At 33.9% G+C, this 27,574-nt stretch overlaps 4 protein-coding genes across 12 annotated transcripts in view; 3 read left to right on the top strand and 1 right to left on the bottom strand.

Annotated features, from left to right (window-relative positions):
• Nucleotides 1–1,318, top strand: part of LOC106169518 (uncharacterized) — a 46,807-nt gene extending 45,489 nt beyond the window's left edge. For all 4 annotated transcript variants that reach the window (XM_087017960.1, XM_087017967.1, XM_087017973.1 and 1 more), the window contains exon 62: nt 407–1,318. In XM_087017960.1, the coding sequence (XP_086874086.1) occupies nt 407–520 (114 nt within the window). In that variant the 3' untranslated portion in view covers nt 521–1,318. The remainder of the gene's footprint in view (nt 1–406) is intronic.
• LOC106169780 (mitochondrial proton/calcium exchanger protein) lies at nt 912–8,897 on the bottom strand. Of its 4 annotated transcripts, none has more exons than XM_013549404.2 (14): nt 8,794–8,895; nt 8,111–8,162; nt 7,896–7,950; nt 7,260–7,734; nt 6,703–6,846; nt 6,309–6,446; nt 5,876–6,079; nt 5,411–5,659; nt 5,052–5,186; nt 4,708–4,819; nt 4,337–4,506; nt 3,815–4,077; nt 3,285–3,435; nt 912–2,646 (listed from the first exon to the last, which is right to left on the bottom strand). In XM_013549404.2, exons 3-14 carry the CDS (start codon nt 7,937–7,939, stop codon nt 2,491–2,493), a joined length of 2,241 nt encoding a protein of 746 aa, XP_013404858.2. In that variant the 5' UTR covers nt 7,940–7,950; nt 8,111–8,162; nt 8,794–8,895; the 3' UTR covers nt 912–2,490. The 4 variants fall into 4 exon arrangements, with proteins under 4 accessions (XP_013404858.2, XP_013404865.2, XP_013404850.2 ...); XM_013549411.2 differs by lacking the exon at nt 8,794–8,895 and adding an exon at nt 8,569–8,678; XM_013549396.2 differs by lacking the exon at nt 8,111–8,162 and having other exon boundaries at nt 8,794–8,897.
• Nucleotides 8,898–9,048: 151 nt separating this feature from the next.
• Nucleotides 9,049–16,662, top strand: LOC106169975 (DNA-directed DNA/RNA polymerase mu). 2 transcript variants are annotated; one of them, XM_087018196.1, is made up of 9 exons: nt 9,049–9,108; nt 9,655–9,844; nt 10,196–10,303; nt 10,558–10,737; nt 11,031–11,102; nt 11,318–11,450; nt 11,719–11,851; nt 12,008–12,668; nt 15,261–16,662. In XM_087018196.1, exons 2-9 carry the CDS (start codon nt 9,713–9,715, stop codon nt 15,345–15,347), a joined length of 1,506 nt encoding a protein of 501 aa, XP_086874322.1. In that variant the 5' UTR covers nt 9,049–9,108; nt 9,655–9,712; the 3' UTR covers nt 15,348–16,662. The 2 variants fall into 2 exon arrangements, with proteins under 2 accessions (XP_086874322.1, XP_013405117.2); XM_013549663.3 differs by having other exon boundaries at nt 9,051–9,247.
• Nucleotides 16,663–16,819: 157 nt separating this feature from the next.
• On the top strand, nt 16,820–27,419 carry LOC106169376 (uncharacterized). Of its 2 annotated transcripts, XM_013548824.2 has the most exons (22): nt 16,820–18,406; nt 18,999–19,073; nt 19,374–19,473; nt 19,799–19,877; nt 20,113–20,192; nt 20,387–20,467; nt 20,699–20,766; nt 21,304–21,355; nt 21,864–21,978; nt 22,137–22,203; nt 22,454–22,546; nt 23,061–23,186; nt 23,544–23,646; nt 23,922–24,103; nt 24,423–24,612; nt 25,131–25,172; nt 25,406–25,509; nt 25,706–25,818; nt 26,108–26,271; nt 26,597–26,674; nt 26,843–26,912; nt 27,090–27,419. In XM_013548824.2, the coding sequence occupies exons 1-22, from the start codon at nt 17,526–17,528 to the stop codon at nt 27,140–27,142; spliced, it is 2,916 nt and encodes a 971-aa protein (XP_013404278.2). In that variant the 5' UTR covers nt 16,820–17,525; the 3' UTR covers nt 27,143–27,419. The 2 variants fall into 2 exon arrangements, with proteins under 2 accessions (XP_013404278.2, XP_086874186.1); XM_087018060.1 differs by lacking the exons at nt 26,597–26,674; nt 26,843–26,912; nt 27,090–27,419 and having other exon boundaries at nt 25,706–25,883.
• Nucleotides 27,420–27,574: the final 155 nt, after the last annotated feature.

The raw sequence follows: 27,574 nt of genomic DNA on the forward strand, positions 1-27,574 counted from the left end.
TCAGCCATTAAAGACCTTTAGACTGCTCCTTTCTTTAAATTTTTGATTGTAAATTTAACCTACTTTCGTGACATACTTTCCCGCCCCATTGACATACAGCTTAGAATGCCAGCAGAAAAATCCGTTCAAACATCATTTTTGGGTAAAATTAAACAATGCCTTTTGGTAATTCTCTTAGTTATACTACTTGAAACTATATGCTGGCATTAGGTTGGTTTTTGTGACAAAAAATTGACTTTGTATGCATCTTTAAGCACTTCCAAACTCTGCATCCATATATATATATATATATATATATATATATATTTTTTTTTAATGATGTGCAAAAATTAACTCTCAGGGTTTTTGCCGGTATATCGCCTTCTCAAATGAATTTATCAAATTAGATTAAATGTTGTCTTTGCAGAGCATGCTCGATCACGGTCGCTTTCAGCTCACATATCCATCAAACAGAAGGCGAAGGCGGAGAAGTTTGGATGAAAATGGCCACCTTGAAAAAAGTCGCCATGAAGAACTTTGAAAATAGGAGACAATTTGAAGCTGTTTGGCTTTTTGTCATCAACACTGATCACCTCTGATTAAATATTTGTTATGGTTGTTTATATTTTCATATGTTGGTCTTACAAAAGCATTCTGATGGTCTTCATGCTGGCCATGGGTATAGCTTTATATTGCAGTAGCATTTGAATATGTTACAGCAGCCATTGTCTGGTGGCAGCTTGTCTGTTTAGCAGGACTGTGATACATTTTCTGCCATACAAAAAAAAAAAAACATATATATACATATATAGTGTCAGTAAGGAACAAGATTATTTTTTGGTGTGATCTTATGAAAAATCTCTGTTAGTGAATATTAAAGGTTTGTAAAAGCATTTAGTATATAGATAAACACAATGCAGAAATTCACCAAAAACTTTTGAAATGACCAGAACTTTATTTCTTTTTATGTTTTATGCTGGCTAATGTTCCAAGTGGCAAACAGTAATTTTTCTGTCCTTTCTCACACACACTGGGAGCTTGAAGAAACCAGTCATCCAGACGAAAATTGCCATCCAAAAAAAGAACAACTAGCTTAATATTTACAGATTGTATCCAGATTTTACTTTTATTATCTCCGTCCAAGTCTTATTTTATAGAAGAGTAACTGGTACAAGCATTTAAAACATTATAACTGAACTGATGCACTTCAATGGGCTGGTCTCCCTTTTTGATCTGAAATGTTTTTATTGTAGCATATACCATGTTTTGTATATATTTGCTTGATGCAAATGTCTGAATGATAAGAATGTTTTAATCAAATAAAATATACATTCAAAAATGACAGAAATTCTAGTTATTAAGTTTCAAATTTCGTTTCAAAGGTCTGATTATTTTCCAGTTAGAGAATATACATGTCACAATGGAGATGCCAATTTAGGCATTAAACATTAATTTCTCTGAATCATCACTACCCTGGACATCCACTATGAAGCAGGTGAAGACAATGCAAGCAAAAGGTTGGGAGCAGTCCTCCACTTTCCAGAAGTAGGAGACGAAGTCCTAAACCCCCCTTCCATTCTTGCATGTCAAACACAAGACTAGGCAAAAGCATAAACTAGTGGTGTACACTTGACTTCTTATATAAATAAAATATTTAACATATCTATAAATCTATATATACATGTATCATTCACAAAGTAATCAAAGCATAAATAACACAGCCTCAACTTCTTTACAATCACAGTTAAGCTTCAGCATAAGTTATCATTGTAATAATACAAAGCAGATAATATGCACCTGCCAAATTGCTGTTCATCTATTGGAATTTTAATCTAAGAATTTAATACTCAAACGAAGATAATATAATTTTCAAGGCATTGTTCCCACTATCGCATTATAAAATTTGACAAAATAAAAATGAAAAAAAAAAAAAAAAAAAATACTCAATATTACACATAACAGCAGGTGCATAGCATTCCAATCATTAAACACATACATGTGGGTAGAGAGCACAATATTTTACAATTCTTTGTAGATCTCGTCTTTCTCAACCTACAAAATCTAACAAAAAAATTTTTACTTGGAGTCCCTGAATCAAGACCCTTGGACTTCGACATTCTGCATTTTCCTCTTTACATAAATGGCAGTTGCTCTAGCAAATACTTAGCTGTCTGACTTGTTACATGACCAGCTCATTCATTGGCCATGGGTCATGGACACTCATTTCCCTGCTTCGTTGAAGATCATTGGTATCAATTGCAATGCTGGTTCCTTGTCCTGTTATATTTTAATTAAGGTCAGTATTATATGTATTTTTTTTCTTCTTATGTATATTTCTCTATTAAAATCATATTCCTCATATCTTTAATCTGCCTCCACAAAAAAGATTTCTGGTATGACAATTAAGCATTTTGATCATAGAATATAATCTTCCACATAAAAAAACTGAGACTGATGTACAGGGTAGACTGGTAAGTGGATGAAACCATGCCAATGTCTTTCTGTCCCTCTTCAAATAGCCTCTGACCTTTTCTTCTGTTGTTTTTCATCAATTTCTTTTTGTCTCTCTTCCTCCTCTAATACATGTTCATTTTTAACAAGAGAAATTATGTCTTTCATCTGTGCGGAATTTAACTTCACGTTTTCTTGCCCAATCAACTCAAGAACCTGAAATGATAAATGACAACTTAAAAAAAAGATAAAGTAGTAAAGCAATCAAGAAGTACAGAACTCCATCAAGGCAGCCCAGTAATCATTATCATTAATTGATTGAAGGATCACCAATAATTCTAAAATGAAATTTTCAAAATATATCCATGTCTTTTGGAGTCGGGCTGTTGACTAACAAATCAGCAAACACAAAATCATAACTGGTGGATGTGTTTTTTAAGAGGTAAAAAGAAGAGACAGGCATGTCATCCACACATAAAAAAAAAAGATTTCATCAGTAAAAATAATTAATATGAACTGAAAAAAGTGCTAGTGATCAAATAACTGCAAACTGCAGCATGAATATCTACCAATAACATTGATAAATTTGAGAAAATAAAAAAAAGCTACTAAGACAATGTCCTAAAAAAAAAAATAATAATAATAATGCCATAGACGTCATATTTAGTTTTCAAAGATATCATGCAAGCACTGTACTTATAAACACATTAACTGTTAGTGAATCAATCTGTCTCCCAAAAGCACAAACATACTATTAAAGCAATTATTTTGACAAAAGTTGTATAAAGAATCTCCAAGACTAACAATATTTCACAAATAAGTACTCATTCTCATATGATTAAAAAATTATTCACCTTCAGGACATGTTCCACTTCAATCCTGCCATCATTGTTTTCATCCAACTCATGTGCAATCTGCTCAATCTGTTGCATTTTAGTATCATCTGGAATTTTCTGCAGCCGCCTTATAGCCAGCATTAACTCATTTATGTCTATGATGTTTTCTCTGAAAAATACATTTTATAATCCCTGTATAATTGTTTACTGTTTAAAAAGCACAATGCATCCAACACTGCATCTCAAATAATGAGGGAAAAACAATCCCATGCTAACTTTTTTCACTTTATCTCTTTCAATAATTGTCTTAAGGGTCATTCATTTTTATCATCATTTTCACAAGAGTGTGTGTGTGTGTGTGTGTGGTGATGGGGGTTAATGATTACAATAATCCCTTTGAAAAATAATAAAAAAGGATGATTCGTATTGCAGCAAAAGGCCATTATTTTTAGCTTTTCACTTTGCTTGCTCTGAAGGGGAGGGGGGCTGGAGAAAGTCTAGGCTTTGTAGACTTGTGAAAATGAAAAAATAAATGGTTGACCCCTTACTTTTTCTCAGTAATAGATTCCTGCAGTGCCTCTCTCTTCTCCTCATCATGCTGTATCTCTTCACTCCTCTTCATTGTCACTTCTTTAACTTCCAGATCAATTAGCTGCTCCTGCTTCTCTTTGTGCAGTTTCTCTAGGATGTCGTCCATGCCAGTGATGATCTGGTCCACTTTCTTGCGAAGTCGCCTCGAAGACTTGGACTCAGAATAGTCTGTCTCCTGACCTCCAGTGGCAACAACAATGTCCCTTAAATCTTCTAAATCCTATTGATAAATGTATTACAAGTGTATATGAAATCACATATTATAGTCATCAAAATGTTAAGTTTTCTTCACAGCTTTTAGTATGAGGTTTTTAATGGCTGACAACACGTCTTGAAAACAACAAAATGTCCAGTTATAAGCTTGTTAGGTTTGCTGATTAATAAATTCACCAATCATTATATCCCTACAATATCTACACTACATGGCTTAGTTTAAAAAGTAAACTCTACATTTTCCATAACCTGTTGCCTTACAGTACCTCGGCATATTCTGAAACATCTTTTCGCAGAGTCTCCAGCTCTTCTTTTTCATAGGCAACGATCTTTTTCTTTTCCTCCACAATGTCTTCCAAGGCAGCCTCTAAGTGTTCTAAGTATTCTCCTGGAATTTCCTGTTCTTCTCTGTGTTTTGCCTTTTCTAGGTGAATGTCTGTCAATGAATAGAAAAGTGAATTGAAACTAATCCAAATATATTTGTCAATTAACAAATACATGAATGATTAACAGTTGAAAACAAGAAGCAAAAAATAAATGAATTTCATACTTTGTTACAATATCATGATGACCACAGCAGGACAAGAAATATCCTTGCAAGTCACAAAAAGTGTTACAGTACTAAACATTTGCCTACCTTCTTCAGCATGTGTTTCTCCTTCCATGGCTAGTTCCTGCATTTTCTGAACACTGTCAAGGTCCATTTCTAAAGGTTTGCTTGGCTCCTCTTTAACTGCAGTTTTTACAGCCTGAAAATTCAATGCAAAACCACTTTGTAAATACATAATAATAAAAACCTAAGACAACAAAATTGTGAAGAGTAAAATCAAGAAGCTTTCACTGGTTAAGTGATTGCTAAACCCTTATTCCAAACAATCAAAAAATGCCAAAATATAATCTAAAGCATGTATCCAAATTTTTGCAAAACAGTTACCAGTAACACATAAATGTTTCCCAACACATGCATAACAGTACACTGACCTCTTTTTCTGCTGCTAATCTTTCAGCTTCTTCTTTCTTGAGGGCCTCCTCTTCCTGCATGATCAACTCCAGTTTGGTTCTGTTATCCACCTGCTCCCCCTCCATCTCTGCCAACTTGATCTTGGCATCCTCAGCCTGGATACAGATTAATATTCAGTTTAATATTTTGTTATGTCATAAGAAGATAATTTCTTTTTAATGACTAAAATTATAATACTTTCAATTAAGTTTAATAAGTAATACCAATTTATCCGCATAATTTTAGAACCTGAACAATTTAAATGCCTCCAGGTTCCACATAATGTATGGCAGTTTTGTAGCAAGGACAACTGAAAATCCTACTGCCTTGTGGAACTTACAATGCTCTGTGGTAAACGTCCAATGGAGTCCTGAATGCCAGTCTCTGCCTTGTCTGATGGCAGATAGAGAGCTCTGGACAACAGCAACAGAGATGATGGGATTTCATCATGGAGGTGAAGGTCTAACCACTGCCGCAGCTGGGACTGCAGCCTTTTCTCAGATATACCTATAGCCTTCATTCCTCTGGAGCGGCAAGCTGACTGGAGTTCTGGCACTGTCAAACTATCAACACCTTCTTTTTCTATTAACTGTGGGTGACAAAAATATGCATACCTCATTTTATTTAATCATTACATAGTGATTCAACTAACCCTATGAAGGGTTATGACCTAACGTCTGTACAATGAAACTGTAAGAATGTTTAATTTTATTTTATCCGTTTATCTTCATCAAGTTGGTATTACTTTAAAATGACATTTTCCCTTGCAAAATGAAACATGCAGTTGAAGTACATAAACATTTACCTTATCATCTGCCTTGAGATAGCGAAGTCTCATACTCAGCTGAAACCTTAGGACATTGTTTGTCCCCACAGCAGGCAGTTCTAACAGTTTACATAAAGCAATTAGCTGCCCTCGTGGTAGATTATCTAGAGTAATCTCATCTTCAAACAGTTTGGAGAATGTCTTGATTTCTTCATTTGTTGCCATTTCTTCACTGTTTCTAATCTACAATTAAATAATGTACATTTGCTTAATTTGGCATATTTGAAACTCTCTAAGAATGTAATAACCTTGGTAGCATAAAACTTCTGTGGGGTGACTCTCCTCAAAAGATTCATATTCAAAATTTCCATGCATCTTCTTACTGTTTTTTGTGTGTGTGTGTGTGCACATGCCTGCATTTGTGGTAATTTTTAATACGAAACCATTACACTTAAAATATGAAATACAAAACCTTTTTAATAAACTGCTGGAATTTATGAAGGGTCTCTCCAGTTGATTTTTTCTTTGTAAGAGCAGTTTCTTCTATGGTATCTTGCAGAAACTTGGCCATCTCAAGTTTCACTTTTAACTTCTTCCTCATCTTCTCTTGCTGTAAAATAATTTTTTAAAATGAATAATAGAACTAAAATAAAACACCAAAAAGAAATGAAAAAAAAGTACAGAAAATATTGTCACATACAAAATTCAGCCATGTCCACTATATAAACATAAATTTGTGCTGTCTTAAAAAAAATGATCTCACAAAAATGATCTAAGTATGAGTCTGATTCCTAATGCACCATCAAAATATCTATGAAGTTGTTGGTCCTTTATCAATGCAGAAATACACAGGGATGTACACACACCTTTTTGTCTTCCTCTTCAAATGTGCTTGGCAACATGTTGGGGAACAATTTGAGTGCCACTGGCAGAAAGAATTCCATAAAAGGTACAATGATGAAAACCAGAAATGGTACCATACGGAATAAATCTGAGGAGGTTCTGACAAGCTGGAACACAAAAAGAAAAACTAAGTGGAAAATTGCACTGCAGCACGCACCAGTAAGGAATACCAATAAATGTATCACTGAAATGAGCTTAAAATTCACTTTACTTACACAGAAATTAAACCATAATCAATGTTATAATAAGGCAGATATTTATTACATAACTTGTTATATCATTTTAATTTCATTAATAAATTGATTCATGTGACATTTCATTTAATCATTTTATCATACATTTCTGCATGATAAAATATTATTCTGATAATAAGCAAAGTGAGGCCATTGCTTTGTATGCTAGGCCAAACAAAACTACGTTTAAAAGAAACAAAAAAAGTTTTTGTTTTACATTCATGAATAGTTGGGAAAGCAACAGTTAAACACTTGCTATTTGCCAAAAGTCAAAAAAGTGTCAATACCTGTCTCCTCTCCCTCCTAGTCAAACTTTTCCCATTCATTATTCTCCAAACAAGTCTGGAACAAATCCTGACGTCATACATAAGTAGTTTGAATCCATGATAATAATGTTTGAGCACATCCACAAACCGTGTCCATAGCGACTTCTTAGGAACAGCAACACTGCTGCCTTGCTTTGTGGCAGGTTGTTTCTTTAGAGATTTAACAGTCTTCTCCACCTTTGATTCATCTTTATGGAGACAGACACTGCTATGAAATGGTCTATGAAAAGTCACAGAAGGGTTAGCTGATAATTCAAGCCTTCCAAACCTTGTCTGAAAATATGTCCTACTAGCATGTGTACTGTGAACACTGTAGTTTCTTGTGTGAGGTAGTGAAACTATATAGTTGAGATTGGCAGAAAGGATGTAGTGGCTTGGAAGAACCTGTGAGTATATGGCATTGCGAGCATATCTGGATTTCCAGTGGTGATGATGACTGTAAAAAAATATATGTAAATAATAATATGATTGATGAATCTTGCATATATGAATTAATGGAAAAATTAATGCAATGAAAAATGTAATAAATAAATACTAAGGATTAAGAAGAACTACTATATTCCAAGTAAAAATATTCTGAATTTAATTAATACTTACTGCAGTTGTCTGGCAAGGCTATGCATCCTCCTAGTTGCACTCATGATTGCAGCTACTATAATTCAAAATAAAATAAATTAACACAGATTAAGCATCTTTTGTTAAGAATTGTTCATCAAAATAAATTCTGGTATAGAGATCTAAACCACTGAAGGTATTTTATATGCAATTTCCATACCAATTCTTAATTTTCTTTGAGAAAAAAATTATCTTACTCTAAAATCATCGCTCAACCAATCCCTGCACTTGGATGTTTTGCTCTTTTTTCTAATTAAATAATAAATGATGATTCAGTTAGAAATTTATATCTTCTTAACATTTAAGAAGGAATTCTCATTCCCAGACTATATATATATATATACACACAACATTGGCCCTTTTCTGAAGATCTTTTTAATATTATGTAACACTAAAATATATTACATTGTTAATGTCAATAATGGTTCGAACATGGATAACCATTTAACAAGCATTGGCACACCTTAGGGCATATAAATTTTCAATTTCTTTTTATATGCCATCACATGGCTGACATGTATCTTACTGTTTCTGACACCATTCAATATTTGCTTTACTCACAAATACATTATGCAATTTACTGTAATTGAAAGTGCATTTGAAGTTGACAGTTTTTGGCTTCAAAACCACCGAATCCTATTCACTTCAGTTTTACCTGTCCACTACTTTGTATTTATTTCCACTGTGCAGTGCAAAGAGTAAATTTAGAATGACAGCACGAAGAGGTTAAATAAGGTCGTGATACATCCGTGCACTCACAGAGGTAAAACGCCGACAGTGACCTTAAAGCAATCGTTTGGTTAAGATCAAAATGCATGAGCACTATAAACGGGTGTGGTACAAGGCTCAATAAAAACATGAACAATAATTAACCACTTACCATTTAGCTCCTAGTTTGGAATAGAATACACTGAATAAATTCACATCCCATATCGGATGCATTCAAAGGTGGAAGTGGCGCGTCTTGGCCATTTAATCTTAGAATGCTGGGATTTGAAAAGGTTGGAAGTAATGTCAAAATTTAAAGAAAATACTGCAAAAATAAACTATAAACTTTTCATGTGATCAAATATGCGTACCTTTTATACTGTAGGTTTTTCTGTTATTTATATATTTTGCTTTAGCTGTCTTAACTTTGCACGAGAATTAGCGAGATGTGACATGGCGGGTTACTCAAATAAGGAAACAGAAGAGGGTGTGGGTTTATTATCTGGGGGAGATCGAAAGAACGATACCTTAGTTTTTGTCGTACCACATAAGATTGGTAAAGTTCGATATGACATTTTGAAAAGTGCAAGTGAGAAAAATAAAATTTGTACGACAAAAACGTTTAGGTAAGCGCACTCTCTGCTAAACTGCATCGCCATCGTCTCTCACTGCTTTCATTGTCATAGCACGAAAATTCATGCGTTAGCACTCCTATTGACGATTCTGTATGAGCACAGACAGTACGTATCAGAATCGTCAATAGGAGTGCTAACGCATGAATTTTCTTGCTATCATTGTCAGTGCCAACCCCCCCCCCCCCCCCTTTGACGGTCTTTCATATGTACCATCTGTCGCACACTGCTGCATTGCAACCATTGGCCTGCAAACCATCATGTTAAGACGGGGGAAGAGAAGGACTGCGACCGAACCCATTGTGATGTTATTGATAAATAGCAGAGCAGAAAATTATCAAAACGCAATCTAATTTTTTGCAGATAGAATACATTCACGCCTCCCGTTTTCATGCTTTCAGCTCCCATGTTACACATGTTGTGACAGAATGTTCTTCAAAGGCTCAGTTATTTAGGCTAATGAAGTGGACGGAAGGAAGTCCTTTGTACAGGAGTGCCAGATATTTGAAGTTGTCTTGGCTCACAGACAGCATCAAAAACAAGAGCCCAGTGGAAATAGTGAATTGTCACTTGCTCTCTGATGATGAATTGGTAAAAAGCTTACAATGTTGATGGCATCAGTATGCACAGAACTCTCAGATTTTTCTTTGTTCAGTGTAAATGTAGAATCAATAAACTTCATATGCATATAATGGGTTCAGGTAGTGAATTGACCATTTCCCAGTTTCCTTGATCAGATATATTAGATTTGTATTTTAAGACTTTGCGTCAAAAATTTTTATTGTAGGAAGGAATATATATCATGCTCTGTGTCTGACTTACAAGTTAATATTTACACATATTTGTGTTTTACAAATACGCATGCACACACACACTAGTCTCCATATTTCCACAGGCAGAAAAGTTTTGGATTTATTATCATGTCTAGTTCTTGATTTCTAGGAATCAAAATGCCAAGAATTACATGCTGCTAAAGAGGAGAGCAAATTAGTGTCCAAATATGAGTGCCAGCGGTCTACTCCTCTTCATCACCAAAATGAAAACTTAACTGTAAGTTTCGGGTAAAGATTTTTCACAAAAAAATTATCAGTTTAATTGAAAAATTGATGTTTTCAAAATAAAAGGATTTCATAACTCGATATGTCTGTATATGTAATGCTTGTAGAATATAGTGTTAAACAAAATAGGTTTACAACTGAATATTTCAAACAAACATTTTACATGGTTTACAAGATTTCACATCCATATTACAAAACTTTTCTTAATAAATTTCCTTTATTAGAATTTGTCTTTATACTTTCTAGGATGCATTAAGTGCTGTTGAAGAAGAGGCAGAAATACTAGACAGAAAGGAAGACTATTCCAGAGCTTTAGCATTTTGTAAAGCAGCATGTTCACTGAAATGCCTGACAAAGCCAGTCAGTAGCATACAGGACATAAAAGGTCTTCCAAATATAGGAGATCACAGTAGAGATATCATAAAAGTAAGTTATGGGAACAGATCTTAGATTAATACTTGTTTATAAAAGATTGTTGAATGCTCTGTATTGAAGTTATGAATTTATGATGTTTCTATAATACTTTCTGAATTGTATTTTCATATGTTTTTCCATAATACAAATCATTTTGAGCTAGTTACATGGTATTATATATTATAGCAGCCTTGTAAAAGACTAAATAAGAAAAAATTGCAAGTTTTTTAGTATATATTTCATCAGCAAATTAAGAATATTTTGTAGTTGGTTTCTCTTAAATGTTTTTTTTTTTTCTTTTTCAGGAAATATTGGAAAATGGCTTCAGCAGAGAAGTTGAAAGAATAAAGAATGACCATTCACTTCAGAAAAAGAAGGTATAATTAGTAAATACAGAATCACACAGCAAAGTTTACATTTGTGATTCAGTATTTGTTCTGTTCTTCATTTATATAGTCTGTATAAGTGTTCAGTTTATATATATATATTTATACGTGTTTCAAGTGCAGAATGTGTTGGGTATTTTTGTCACTCAGACATTATATCTAGCTCTGAGAAAAGTGTAGATGCTGAATAATACCTTTGTCTGTAGATGTTTATGAGTATATATGGTGTTGGCCCATCAACAGCAAGGAAGTGGGTTGATGTCCTACAGCTTGCCACAATAGAAGATGTCATAAACTGTCCTAGCATCAATCCTAGAAAAGAAGCCAGACTTGCGTATGGTAAACATTTTTTTTTGTTGGAACCACTACATTAAAAACTTTTTTCTACAGATTGGTAACAATTTATGTTTTTTTATATTGATACTTGTCTAATGAGGAGTAGAAAATAAGTTAATACGCCACCTTCATATTTTTTATTAACTCTATAACAAAATAGTTGTAAGAAAAAAAAGCATATCAATATTTTATATCATGTGACATAGTTTTCAATTTTGAGATAGAAGATGTCTTAAACATTACTTTATAACTGAATATTAAATATATTTAGGAATCGCTTTCCATGAGGATCTTAAACAACAAGTCGGCAGAACCACGGCAATGAGAATAAGAGATATTGTCCACAATGAATTAAAGACTTTAGATGGTGAAGTTACAGTGGAAGTTACTGGAGGATTTAGAAGGTATCGCTGAAAATCCTTTAATAAAGAACTAACTCTAAATGAATTAAAGCTATGTCGGTATGAACTTACATTGTATTATGTTTTTGGAACTTCAACGGATAAACTTTTTGTGATCTCAATCTGTTGATAAATGTTGCATTCATGTTGTATATCCAGAGGGAAGCAGTTTGGTCATGATGTGGATCTGTTGATATCTCACCCAGTAGAAGGAAGGGAGACTGGACTATTACAGAAACTAATTCACAGATTGAACAGTAAAGGATTGATATTACATGGTGTCATGGAGGAAAGCACCTTCTCAGAGGAGATGCTGAGTAAAAGCTCAAAACTTACTCCAAAAGGACAATTAGACCATTTTGAAAAGTGGATTGGAATTATGAAATTTCCAAAAAACCTTGAAACAACCCCTCAGGACAGTGTTAGGGACAGAAAAGAAACAATCAAGGATGAATTCAAGGAAGAAGGAAAGAAAAGAATAAAGTTAGATCACAGTTTGACTGTAACTGATCATAATCATATAGGTTCGGGACTCCAGGAACAGATAAATAAAAGTTTTCAGAAATCCTCGACCTCATATTCTCCCAGTCCTGCTTCATTACCATCATCAAGTGACTTATCTGAGCTAGTAAAACTGGCCCAATCCGAGCGTGAGTGGAGAGCAAGCCGCGTGGACCTTATCATAGCTCCAGCTAGTCAGTATGCCTATGCCTTGGTTGGTTGGACAGGCAGCAAGATGTTCAACAGATCTCTAAGGCTGTATGCACAGAGAGAGCTGGATATGAAGCTCACCAGCCATGGACTGTTTGATATGAAGCAGGTATAGTATGTATTTGTAAATGAATATGCATTGAGGTATTTAATATACACTAGTTACTTAATTTATGGCTCTCTATAAACCTTTTAGCATATTTGTTCACTCTTAACTGTGAAAGTATTTATACCATTCCGTGGCAGGTTTTGCTTGATAAAAATTGAAATATTTATGTTCAAGTAATGTTTATTTATTTATTTATTTTAAAATTAATTCTAATCATGATGCCTACTTACATGTAGTTCAAATTCATAGACTTATATTAAGAAACAATAGTGCTGTTGTAATTACTTATGTGTATCACATACTGGGAAAGCATGTTGTCTGTTTCCTTTGTGGCTTCTAAGCTTGTTTCCTCCATGGTTCTGATAGCAGTTTATAGTAACCTCAAGCTGTTCTGATGTCTGTTCACACAAGAAATACTGTAGACTGTAAAGCTGGCTGACTTGATGAAACAAAATATCTCGGCTAATCTTCTCATGATCTGTACCATGATTTAAAATTACTTTGTGCTTAAGAAGATATTCTTTCAGTATCAGTTCTTTTGTTTTTTCTTTTTATTTGAGAAAGCATGTAAGATCTGAAAATCACAATTCTGGGTTGAGAAATAGGCTGCATTTCAAAGCCCCTAGAGTGATGTTTCAGCTTTCTCTAGATAATTATGTTTCATAGTTTACAAGGACAAAATGTATATTTAAGAACCAGTTTTAAGTTTATCTGAATACCAATCAGTAGTTGACTCCTTCTGGACAGACCTGTAGACACATAAACCACATATCTCTGACCACCTTGGTACCAGATCATTTACTGATAAAATTCTATCCTTTGCATAGGCCTTGATGTAATCTTTTTTTATGCACTTGCCCTGTCAGGCAAATAAACCTGAAAATTTAGTTGCCCCACTCCAAGATAAAAAAATGGAGGGGAGATCATATCGCTCTCATTGCACTGCACATGTATACATTTTGGATTCATTTGAATTGCACACATTATAGCATAGATAATTCACTTGTGGCGCAATAATTTCTTCTAGGTCATACATATAAGTTATAATTTTTTTTTTTTTCAAATTCAGTAATCTTTCCAATAATAAAAAAAATGATTGAAAGATTTTGCCTTTGTTCTTTCAAGTGATATTATAAAAAGATACAAATGTTTAAAACTACAATATTCAAGGAAAGTCGGGTCACCTCACCCTGAGCTTCAGAGATAACTTGACACTAACCTCTTCACTATTAGCCTATCTTCATCGTGTCAAGTTACCTCTGACCACATTCGATTGCCTCCGCCGCCCGCCAATCAAATTTAAAGCCCGCACTCAATGACTCATTGAACGATCTAGCCAATGAACGCGAACGAGTCAAAGCGCGCTTTGTTCAAATCCGGACTAATCAAAGATAAGGCTGAATATCAGGGACTTGCCGTAACCTGTGGGCAGCACGCAAAATACATCATCCCTCAGTAGATAATTATGCAGGGCATCAAACTGCTCTGGTTTCAATTCCGATATACTCCATGCTTTCTTTGTGTACGGTTATGCACTCAGAACTACTCGGATGTCTCCGCACTCGACAATAACTATGTTGTTAGTATGGAGCTTGCGGAATCAGCCGAGGATTGCCGATTGACGGTCAACCAATCAGCTTTTTCACCAAACTTTGGTGAAAAATTTTGAAACATGGATTCGATTGGCTTATATAAACTAGGTCAAACTATTTTCGTCAGAGGTAACTCGACACGATGAAGATAGGCTATAGTGAAGAGGTTAGTGTCAAGTTATCTCTGAAGCTCAGGGTGGGTCACCTCTTCATTTCCCCACATTTTTGCTAGCCCACTGTCGATACTGGCCCACATCATTATTTCACCACTTTGTTAATCCCCTATGGTGAAATTATGATATTACCTGCATTTCCCCCCTCAACATCATTTACCTGCATCATTACTGCTCTGTACCATAACATTTGCTGATATCATACTCACTGGTTCTAATAAAAGCATTTCCTCAAACTTACATGGCATTAACTTTTGAAAAAATGACAATGAAATGTTGTTTATTCAACACATTTCTACTTTATAATATTTTTTATCATGTAAAACAACAAGTCTATGTTGTTTAGAGACTTTTGATTATCAGCTTTTTCACAACTATGTTGACTACAAGGTAGACAGCTCATAAAATAGACTGTTAGCAAATATGATATTAAGCCTTCAAAATTTCCAACATTTCCCAGTTAAAATTCTGCACTTGCATAATCACAACTGACTTGCATTACTGACCATGTCTCCATGGTAACCTGAAGTCTGTTAGTTTAATTTTCAAATGATGCACACTTTTGTGATTTTAAGAAGTATTTTATTTATACCATTCAGTTATTTTAGAACATATGGGGTAATATTCAGTAATAAGATTCTTTCCACTATCGTCAGATTTCCGAGATGTATTTTTGAGATTGATGTAGAGGGCCCCCTGGATCGTATGCCATATTTTCAGGCTTTTTCACTAAATGGCAGTCTCATCCGTTAATATTGAAAGTGCATCAGTGTATTGAAATTGTTTAGCGTACACACACATATGCTTGCATATTACTTTCCTTGCAGAGAAAGCCCATTCAAGCCAGCAGTGAGCAGGAAGTCTTTGAGATTTTAAAACTGCAGTACAGAAATCCAGAAGAGCGTAACTGTTGAGAGATGTTGAAATGATGAAAAATTGTCGGTATCAACGTTATTGTGACTGACTTGATTAAACTGTGATTCAAGAAAAGAATATTTATTATTATTAGATTCTTTACATTTAGAACTATCCCATTTATATGAGTTAGTGTACATATATTGTAACAATGTTATAAATAAAATTTTGTGATAAACTCTGCTTTAACACATAGAATAGAGGAAATGAAATATGAAATAACTTCTTGGTCATTAAAATAAAATAAAAGGTATCACATTCAAATATCAGCATGAGCAGTTATTTTTGTCACAATTTAGTATCACAAATTTAGTGATTTCTGCAATGACAAATTTTTCGGCATCTTTAACCCCATTTCAGCCAAATTGCATTTCTGTTTAAGTTAAATTTATTTTCACGGTTAAGTACTTTAATGGTTTATAGATTAGCTAAAAGGCTACACTGAATTTATATATATATATATATATATATAAATGCATTACTGGAAATGCAGCTTTTTCCCTCTAACTTGTGATATATGATGTATATAAATCTGTGATAAGGGACAGCTTTGAAGTAGCCATTTATTTTAATGCCCTTGTGAACAGGTTAACCCTATATAGCGTGCGCGCGCATGTGTGTGTGTGCACATATGTTTATTTTTAACAAAAAATTATTATTGATTTAAGAGAATGTTTTACAGATTTTATTCACAAATGTTTTAAATGGCAGTTTTAAATGATGAGGTGCTATACTTGTATTATATGATTATATAGGTATCAGGGGTGCTCTTAATTTAAACCAAATTTATATTCTAGTTATTAATATTATTCATTATCCTTTTCAATTTTTTTTTCAACAAAACTTGTTTTATATCTGTATTAGTAAACAAATAATCACATTTTTCCTTTCTTTTTCTTTTTTTAATCAGGCAATTACCTACATACTAAATTAAAAGTGTTTTTTAGGCTGTTGCAGTTTCCTCTTGTAGGTTTTTTTGTGACTTTTTTTGGTTGGTTCAGCTGTTACTTAGTAAAACTAGATGGGTTCATGTCAGTGCGTATGTGAGTACTAGTTACTGTGAATAAGAACATTTATAGTCTTAGTACATAGCATTTGATACAATACATGTCTATGATAAAAAGTTGCAAGACTTTTATTTGGTTTTCCATCTGATCCCTAATTTTCATCTTCATTTTTTGTTTCCTTTGCCTATGTCGTTGAAATGGGGATGGTTATTTTGATTAATTTTGACAAACATTGTCATTTTTAGCATGTTGCCCTTTTATGTGTGATATTTATCAGTTGTTGAATAAATGTTTTGTGTCTTTTTTATTTCGTCATTTTATTATTTTCTCTTTGCAATATTCCAAGGTCTTTGATATATTTTGATAGTAACACAATGTTTATTGAATTTTTTCCAATAAAAAAATGTAAAACAGCAAAAAAAAAATTAGGATTGTCAACAAAGCACTACTCTAAGTACTTTTAGTTAAAACTGACTTTCAAGATCTGAAAAAAATGCAGAATTCAATTTCCAAGTAGATCTCCATAAGGAGTGCCTATCAGCTTACAAGCAGCCCAAAGCTTAATTATGTAATGTTGCTATTAAAAACCTATCATGTAAAGATCTGCCTCAGACATCCTACCTCATGCAGACGGGGAGGAAGCCTGCTACCTGAGCAGTGTTTTAAGTGTTGGGGAGAAAGGGGTAGCAGAGTGCACTTCAATCATTTCATAATCAGGCAAAGATGGTTATGATGTGGAGGTCAGACAGATCCCCTTTCCTGTCACTTAAGAATGTCTAGCACCCCAAGGCTTCTCTCCTGGGATGCAGCACGGTGATGCAGTAGTGTAAAAGTATTACATTTATAAGAATTATTAACAAACAGCAGCACTAAGTCGATGTCTTTATTTAGCTGCAGGTCTGTAATAGATATTACACCTCCTGGAGTGTCTTGATTAATGTCCCCCAGGTGCTTTGTTCTTTAGCTGATTGACCTCTGGTCACCTCTGTTGTTTTCTTCACATCTCAGACACCACATGCAATCCCCAAAAATTATGTGTTCACCTGAAGTGTGAAGTGAATGGAAAAAAGCCCTGACAGCTGACTCAGCAGTTAGAAGTCAACTGTTGCAATTCATTCTCACCAATGGGTACAAATACCACAGCAGTAAGCAGACTGAGGACAGACATCAATGAGAAGGAGAGACAGAAACCAGACAAACTACACTGCAATGGTGTACCTGAGTTTTCTGATAAAATTGTTCACTGGGATAGTTTTGGTAACAGATGCGACTTCAGAAGAAAAGAGCAAAAGTGGTGCTAACAAAACTTGTGGTTTTACCCAGGATGATTTCCAAAAGGCTTCTTTTCCTACAGACCCAGATGTACAAAACAGGGAAAATGTTGGATTCTTTGAGACACGTTCTGAAAGCAGTTTAGTTGAAAGTTTTGGTAATCCAGAAGAAACCATTCACGGAGATAACAATGAACAAAACAGTGATTATTTCACCAAAACATCAAATGCCAGTGTTGACAATTATTATGTATTCCATGAAGGACAAATAGATTGTGCAGTCGCATGCCCGAAGGGTTATTTCATAGGTGACATTACATATGGCTTTCAAAATCAAACCCAAGATGATCTTCATGCCCATTTTGTCAATCTCCAGGACCACCTCACTTGTCTGTACAGTGGACTCTGTGCTGAAACACCTTGCAGTGCACTGACACACTGTCTCTCCTACCAGGCCTGCGTCTTCAAGCTCAGCAATGAACTGTGTAAAAATGATACAATGCCAGGGACGAGAAAAGTTCTTCACATGGTTGTGACATGCTCCAGGAATGACCACCTTCTGGACATGGTAGGAGATGTAAAGTTGAGTGCATTGCAGAGATTATATTTGCTACAGAAGCAGACTTTTGTGTCATATATTCAAGCCAAAGCTTTGCAGTACAATGATGAACATGTGGAGAAGGTGAAAGTTGATTACAGCTGGGCAGTGGTCAAGACATTTGAGGTTCCTGAAATTGATGCGTTTGATGGTAACTGCCCTATAGGAGAGGAAAAAGATGGGTAGGTTGTTAAGTTATTATAGAATGTATTTTGCTTCATTCCAAAACCTAACAACATTTCTTACCATTGTTTGCAGTTTTTTTTTTTTTTTTTTTTTTGTTATTGCATAGTAACTCTTAAAGCATTGTAATTAACTTTCTTTAATATATTAATTTCAGTCATTTTCAATATTTTATAAACTTCTGTCAGACTTGTTTAAAATTCCCTTGTTTTATGTGTCTAGTTGGTCTTTTTGTTAAATTCTTCATCAGATTAATCCTAAACAAGAAAATTTTAATACTAATATTTTAGTGTACAGAAAAGAAAGACTGATAATGATGAACTTGAATTAAACAGAATGGTAGCTTCAGCACATCTGTTTTAGATCATATAAATTTCTGTCAGATTAGACGCACTTGCTGGGATTCTCACCCCTGCCCTACAACTGCCACTCAAATCTTGCAAATGTCTAAAAAGGAAGTTTTTTTTTTTTTTTTGCAAGTCACTTTGTGAAATTTGGCTAAGTGCAAGTTAACTTGATATCATTGAATTATTTTGCACAGTTCAACTGTCTTTATACTGGTCTGTGGCTTTCCTGTGGTGTTCCTTTTAGGTTTGTAGGAGAATGCAACCAAGCTCCCCCTGAAGGTGCTGTGGCAGGAAGAGAACTGTGGACAAAGTTAGCCAGGTAGATGCATCGACTGCTTTCATTATGAGTCAGATACTTGAATATATTTTATTGAATAAATGAAACCCCAAGCACTTTGTAACCACTGCTATCTGATAAATATTTTATGTGGGATGAAACAACACTGAAAGAATGATCCTAATAATTTTGAAAGTATAATGGACCATGTGATGAAAATTCACCAATTTTTTTTTTTTTTTTTAATTTTCCAAATACAAATGGGCAGACATCATTTACCCATTCTGCATGTAAAACATGACTGAGCAGTCCTGTAAGTAAACTGGTCTTGATCTTCTTCAGAATTCCTGACAGAAACCACAGACAAGAGTTGAAAAGTGTCTACTGTGCCTACCATTACAACAGACAGGGAGGATGTGTGCCTACTGTGTTTGCCTCAAATGTGGGTAACAACAAAACAACACAAAAATAAGCTGGTTCCAGAGTGGAAATTCAAGATTTGTGAGAAAATAGTGGGGAAATCAGTTTCTATTTCAACTGCAACATTTTTGTATAATGTAACATATATAACCCCTTTTGTGATATACTTGATAGGGCTGCTTTGTGATTCTAGAATCTAGCTAAAAGGACCATTTGGTATTTTTATCACTGCAGTTATGTTACACGTAATTACTATATGCTGCTAGTAATTGTGGTCTCCTTTTCAATTTTGAAAGGCAGGGAAACACTAGGCCTTCAAATGAAAATGTAATTTGGAAATTTTACAGGAAACCGGACAAATTCTTTTTACAAGTAGAATTTTACCAATACCTGGGACAAGACCTGATTTTTCCTTGGATAGCCAAGGTACAGAAGGTTATTTCTCTTACTTGAAGGATTGTGTGTTAGGCTTGCCTTTTCAGAAAAAAAAAGTTTAGTTCTACACAAAATTAAGTTGAACCACTAAAAATTTTCTTTCATGTTATTTTTTTAAAATTTGCCTGAGGATTTTGCACCTACTTGAAAATAAATAATTGGAAGTAAATGTTTAAGAAAAAAAATTTAATATTTTGCTTGCTGTATTTGGTCATTTCTTTATAAGCTCAGGAGGTGCCCCACCAGGGTCTGGTACCAGTGAGACTTGGTTTTATTATTATGGTCCATAAGGGAACCATGGCAGTGGTATGTTTATATTCATTTTAGATTAACATGTTTTGCTTAAGGGGTGTTCATAGAATCATATGATTTTAAAATATATAAACAAACTTTTCAATTTCTTTGTAAAGGTTTTCTTAGTAGAGGAATCTTTTTGTATTTGTATATGTATGTGCTCTAAGACATCACTTTTGTTTTGTTTTTTTTTTTTGTTTTTTTAGCTCCAAATGTTGCAATTAATTTTGCAGCCCCAACATTTTTATGTGATCCATGTCTGCAGAGGAGCAGAAACTGTCAGAGAGGTTGTTATATTTTAAATTTTAAGATTTACTTTGATATTTCATGAATGTAACAAGGATTATCCTCTTTTCGTGAATGATTATCAAAATTTATCAAAGAAATTGATCAACAGTTTGGACAGAGTTGATACTGAGTAATTTGAACAATTAACATAACATTAAGTTTCAACTGTATTTTGCATAAGAATGTTAAAATGTATCTTAATTCTAGATCAAGGTGCTCTTTCTTTTCAGGAAATAAAAAGATTTATTTCAAAAGAACTCAAAGGATATCATAATATTAGAGTTCTCCCATACTCAAGGTAAACAACATTTGAATCTATCTCTACTTATGAAATATGCATAAGATATTTTTGCTCATTGTAATAATCATAAAAAAAGTAATAATATTTTATACTAAATTTAATGAGGTATCATTGCCACCAAGTGATTAGTCAGATAGCAGAGGGTCACGAAGTGTTTTGTTGTGCCTTGTGACAATAATTGTTGGTCTATAATTAACAAAACAAAATAGCGCTGTCCAATATATTCCACAGGGGCCATAGCAATAGTTCCAAGGTTCATTGGTCTGAAGGTTCCATAGTGTAAATTGATGCATGAAAAAAGTGTATAGTGTACTGGCAATAAAGTAAAGTTCATCAGAGACACGTGAATACAATTTTGGGGACCAATGAACCTTCGGACCAGTGAACCTTAGGATTTTTGAGAAGCACCCATTCTACAGACCCCCGAGTTCTACAGACAGCCACGTTGTTTTGATATTGAAACTTTGTTTCATATGATCTTGTATAAATGCTGATTCGAATAATATTGTTTTTCATCTATTTAAAAAATCATAGATCATTTCTTTCGTCCTGGGGATCATTTGAGATTGTCAGAGCAGAGTTGGAGGTAATGCTGAAATATCTTACAAAAATGTTCTGCTTGTGAATTAAATTTTGAAATAACAAGCCTTTAATTTTTCTGTCACAAATGACCCATTACCTATTGCAGTTTTATTATTCTTTAATTCAGCAGCTTCAGGCTCTATCTTAAAAGATAGCTTATAAACCTGTTGAATGATATTCTTGAATCTTGATGGCATTTATACATGCAACATTACTTGCCATTGGATCTGTCCATGCATACAAATGATTTTTCAAACTTTCTTAATCTGATTAAATGAAACAAGTAAATCTCACTGCCTGACAAAGATAGTATTTCATCCCTTCATTTATAACTTTATATGATGGCTCACCTGATTAAAATCAAAGAACTAGGATTTGTAATGTTCTAGCATTGATTGATTGGTTTAATCTTAATTATTAGCCCTAAATACTGTTTGGACATTTGTCTTTTCTTTTATCCTTGTTAAAACAAGGTTTTCATACATGGTAAAAGTTAAATTTAATGCATTTAGTGTATAGAGGAACTCCTCAAGATGGGGGTGTGGGACTTTGTCATAAACCTGAGTGGCCAGGATCTTCCACTGGGGACTATGGAGGATTTAGCTCTGGCACTGGCTCCTTACAGAGGTAAAACTGGAAGATATTGTCTTATTTCTCTGGCATAAAAGACATCTTTTCATTTTTAAATAAGTGTCTTTACCTTCTTACCTTCTTAATGCATTTCTTAAAATGCTTACACAAAATTACTGTTGTCAGTCTAAGCAAACTGTGTTTCCTTCAAACAGGAAAGAACTTTATCAGAGTGAATTTCAAACTGGATTATATCAAGGATGCACCATCCAGAAGTGTTTGGTAAATAGATCTTACTTCAGTGTTACAAATTAAACAACCTTTTGTCAAGAAATTCTTAAGCAATTTGTGTACATGAGAAAGAGAAACTTGTTATGTAAAAGTTAAACTATCTGTTAAATGTAATGTAACATTGCATGCACAGATTTTGAAAGTCAGATCTGCCTGTGATGTAAATTTTACACAAGCACATCGAGAAGAAGTGTAATTTTTTTCTGTTTGTTACATAAATATATTACCCAATAATTATCAGGCACAACTTAGGTGGGCACGTGTATAATGTAACTACAAGAAAACCAGGACATTTTGACCTCTACAGCAGTGCAACATGGTTTGTTCTTAGCAGGTACGGCATTGCATTCACATTGCCTCATTAAGGTTAAAGGGATAATAACTCTTCGTTTCGGCCAAAAAATGAATTTTCCTGGAGTAGAAAACAATTTTCCCATACTTACCAATGGTTAATGAATCCATTTTTACATTCAAAGTTAGTCCCTGGTTTTTTTCTAAAAAGTTTGGTTTTTTGTTAAAATCTCTTAAGAGATTTTAACAGAGTATAGCCATCAATGGAGGTCACATGGTCTAAAGACAAGCTCTGATATCAGAATAATACTGAGTAGTTATAACTGCTGTTTTTGTGGTAAAACAGATTATATGATATTTCTATGAGTTACAATGTTTTTTATTGTGAAATATAGATATCATACGAAGGGTTATTATCCCTTTAATTTAGTTATGATTTAAAACAGCATAATAGTGATATCTGATAAATATTTTAGTAATTTCATTTTTTTTTGGGGGGGGGGTAGTACTGTAGATGTCTGACATTAAAGAGATTTACCCTTTTTTATGAAATATAGGGATTTTGCCAACTTCAGCATAAACCCAGATGAGGCCAAAGTAAGAGAAAAAATATTCTTTATACAGACATCAATGATACCAGATGAGACTTACTTTGCTACCATAATGGAGGCCAGCAGATTCAAGTGAGTGACATATTTTAAACTTTGTGCACAAGTGTGCACACTTTGGTTTTGCTTTACTTTTAAGTTTACTCCCAAGTTCCTTTTCATACTATACATATGCAAAATTTTTGCTTAGTAGAATAATTGGATTTACAATATTTCTTGGCATCATTACCAAATTGCTAGTATTCAAACACCATCATTGAAAAATACTAAAACATTTTTCTCAACATTTGATACTCTTTCCTTCAGTATAGCTTAGGTGTATAACATTCATACCTAGATACTCAATCCATGCTGTAAATTAAATTATTATTATTTGCTGATCTGTAGTGCAATTTACAATAAATAAACAAGAATTACTTTTCATGGTTTCAGAGGCACCCTAGTAAACTTCAACCTCCATTTTACTCCACGGTTTGAAGGAAATGACAGAAATAACCTGTGCAGACATTCAGATGACATAGATTACTGTGGAATGGTAGGACATAGAACTTGTAGACATTTGTTACAACTACATTCATACAGATATGTAAGAAATATACATAACATTTTAAAGTCACAATTTTCTATGGACCTTCTTCGGTATTACCATCTTTTCACTGTATATAGTAGGGCCACATCTCTTAGGCACAATCATAAAAGATCTATGCATTAAAAAAGATTATTGTCATTATTTTTAAATTTAAAAAGGAAATTTATTAGATTATTTTGGTAAAATAAAAATTTTCACAATTTTTAAAAACAACCTTTTAGGGTCCAAGGGTACTCCATTCTGCAGATGTAGGTCTACTAAGGCTTCATTCTCACAGGCATTTCTTTGCTAGGAAATTCAGTACTAACCCACAAGATGATGTCAGAGAACAGATCATAAAAGATCTAGCTCACTACAACTTCAGTCCCCCTTTTAAGCTAGGGGTTCCAGACACTGTGGTTAGGTGTATACCAGATTTCATTTTGCACAGTCATATGTAACATTTATAATTAATTTAAAATGTATTGAGTCTAGGCATTTAGATATTTAGACAATGTCTCATGATTGAAGAATGTAACAATCATTGAATTGATTTTTACACATTGGATTGTTTCAATATTCAAATTTTGATGCAGTGATTTGCTGGAGAACAACATCATGTTTATAAATTATCTATTGTTTTTATATTACAAGAAACAGTAAAATTTTACATTTTAAAGAAGAACTAATGATTGAATAAGGACCAAGAATGTTAACTGTTTATTTATTTATTCACAATTCAGGAAGCTTGCTGAACATGCATTGACATGTCTGAAAGAGAACCACAGCCCTCATGAAAAAAATTGGACATTGCATAGAGTGACCAGCTGGGCAATACTGCCCAGACTGGACATTTCTGATCCCTGCTGTGAGGTCCCACGTCTCATGGGAGGACTGGTGGATGAATTTCTGTATACCATTGTATTCACTGTGGTATGTATTGTAATGAGTGTCCTAGGCACCATTCCCACAGATATTTGGATCGACCTATCTCCCTGGGGAGTTTCACTAAATTGCTATCAAACTAACCAGCTTAAACATCTGTCACGCCTAGTAAAACTGTTAGGGGGTAATTATCTTTACCCCTAGCTGATTCGGTACGCGTGACAGATATTTAAGCCTCTTGAGCTGATAGCAATTTAGCGTGAACCTCCAGGGAGTTGGGTCAATCCAGATGGATTGATCTAAGTATGGGAACCCAGTCCTAGGAACTAAACCAGATGACCAGCAGTAAAAGCCAGTGGAGTGCTGAAAGAAAAATGAATGAGTGAAATAATGATTGTATTTATTGTAATTTGCTGAATGGTCCCTTTCTGAATTTTCTAGTTTAATGCAAAAGAAATTATGTATTGAAAGATATCTTTTTTGCTGTATTGGAGTCATCTTTATTAGATTTGTAACAAATACCACAAGAAGCTTGGTTGTATATCTGCCTATTATCTATGTTTAAGGCAAATACCAAAATGGGAGTTCAGGAAGCCAGGGCATCATTGGTAAGCAGCACTTAAACCTGTAATCAAGGAGGGGCAGTTCTTTAGTTTAGAAATGTGTAGGCTGTTCCACCAAGATACTGTTTTGATACTTTGGCTATGCACAAATAAAAATTAAAAACGTTGTTTCTGTAATTGTATGCAATTGAAAAATATGAGCATATTTATCTTTAATAAGTTTTGATATGTGGTATAAAAGAATTTAATAATACAACTTCCCAAATGTTTTATTTCAGAGTATGAGATCCAGGCACAGCTGTTTTTCCTTAGGAGTAATCCGATCAATGCAGTTGTCTACACGACTGGAACATCACTATAATCCCCACTTGCCTAGAAGGGAGTGAGCTCAGCATTCCCACATTTATTGCATTTTGTTATGCAGAATTTGAAAAATTACTATCAATAAAACATTTTGTGAGATAAATTTTTTGAGTAAAATAGTCACTTTCTTTATGGTGTAATCCGTTAATTCATGTCAGATTAGACTTTGCTGTATGTTTGCTTTAAAAAATCAGAAATAACCATTTTTTCTGCAGCCCTCCCGACAGCCTTTCAGTTGCATTGCCCTCTCCAACAGAACCTGCTGGGGGTCATTTCTTGTGGCTCCATCTAGTGTTACATACAGAGCAGCTAATGGGCACATGTGCAGGTATTCTGTCATTGATTTTGAGATCTCTTGCATTTGGATGAACAATTAACCACAAGGGTTCACCTGTAAGTTCTTTTTGACATGTTTAGTTTGGTTTCATAGCTTGTATAATAACTTTATTTACAGGTTGACAAAATTAATGTACGTGTCACTGAAATTTATATTTTGTCTGACCGTGGAAGCTTACATAAATTTCCATGGTATGATAGAATTCAATTCCATTTGTTTTGTACTTCATTAATCTCTTTCAACAGGACATTTACTAACCTCTACATTTTTATAATGACAGAAATGGCTAACATTACCAAGCAGACGTCAAACCAAACATATGCCATCTACTGGCACACAGAAGAACTAGACCAGTGGGACATGTTCTTTATAGGCACCTTGTTGGATCCTGAAGGGAATGCGAAATGTCATAGAGAAATCAGACTACGCTGGACTGGAGAACTGGTGAGGACAAACAATTCAGAATGGTTGTCGTTGATGTGGCTTCCTCTTGTTTGCAGAATTATATAAAGGAAACTAATGTACATTTTCATAAATTTGGAAGTTGTTAAACTTGGAAACTAAGAAAAAGCTTTTATTTCTTTATGAAGTCATCCCTGTCACAAGTGTGAACATTTTGTTTGCCAGGGAAACTGTCAGGAAACAAAGTCATTTAAAATTTAAAGAAGAATTTACTTAAAGTGTTTCGTTTCAAGTTGTATATATCCCTCTCTGTTCCATGTAGTGAAAACAAATATTCCAGATTGATTTCATTTGTCATTTCTTTCAGATGAAAGCTGATGTTTTCAAGTATGTTTTTATGTGTGGGGTTCTGGGGCCAGGAAAATGGACTGTAAATTTAAGACAAGTATGTTAGTTACATCACTTATTCAGATCATGGTTTGGGAATCTGTAATACCATAATTACATTTTGCACCAGAGTGTATTAGCAGCAGTAATGTTTTTACCTAAATATAGATTTTAATCATGTTCAGTTTCCGATCATTTGACAAATGGAATCATTTTTCATTTTCAGCAATTTATAGCCAATCCCTTCACTTATAGTACTTCAGTCCATCTTGCAGATACAGCAGATTACAATTCAGGTGAAATGGAGGGCCATTTTATTTTGATTAATGCATACTTCACTATTAAAAAGATTTGGTATTTTGTTCTACATTTGAATCCCAAAAGTTCTTACTAATTACAGTAACCCTGATGTAATAAAATATATATTCCAGTAATTCAGAGATTCAGACCATTTTGCTTTTATTCTTTTTCAGATGAGGTTCGTAGATTTTGGAAGGTCACAGATGTAGCTTTTCTGCCCGTGTAAGGGTACACCAATACCAACAACCTGGGAGATGGGGAAGAACTTCATCTACAGCAAAATACACTCATGTCAGGACTCATCAATTTTACATATAGACATGATCTGTAATTTAGGATGTTAAATAAAAGGAAAAAAATTCTTAGAAGGCATTTTTCATCTTTTGTATCATATATCGTTTGTTAAAGTATAAGATACCTGCTTGTGTTACTTGCCCAACACTTTTAATTGAAAAAAATTGGGACCCGGCACACATTGTCAAAAAATAAATTATTACTTTTTACTTCCGTTTTGCATATTTTGTTGTTGTTGTTTTGTTTTTGGAGTTCATCATGCTAAGACAGTCTGCATCTATTTAATTAATTTCATGGTATAGTTTTGTTGTCTTGTATGAGGTATTAATAACAGCATATGATATTTTAGTTGTCTCAATAGTGC

The sequence above is a fragment of the Lingula anatina genome, chromosome 1 (genome assembly GCF_051362555.1).
Source record: "Lingula anatina isolate TDL-2025a chromosome 1, LinAna3.0, whole genome shotgun sequence".
In the NCBI taxonomy this organism is placed as follows: Eukaryota; Metazoa; Brachiopoda; class Lingulata; order Lingulida; family Lingulidae; genus Lingula; species Lingula anatina.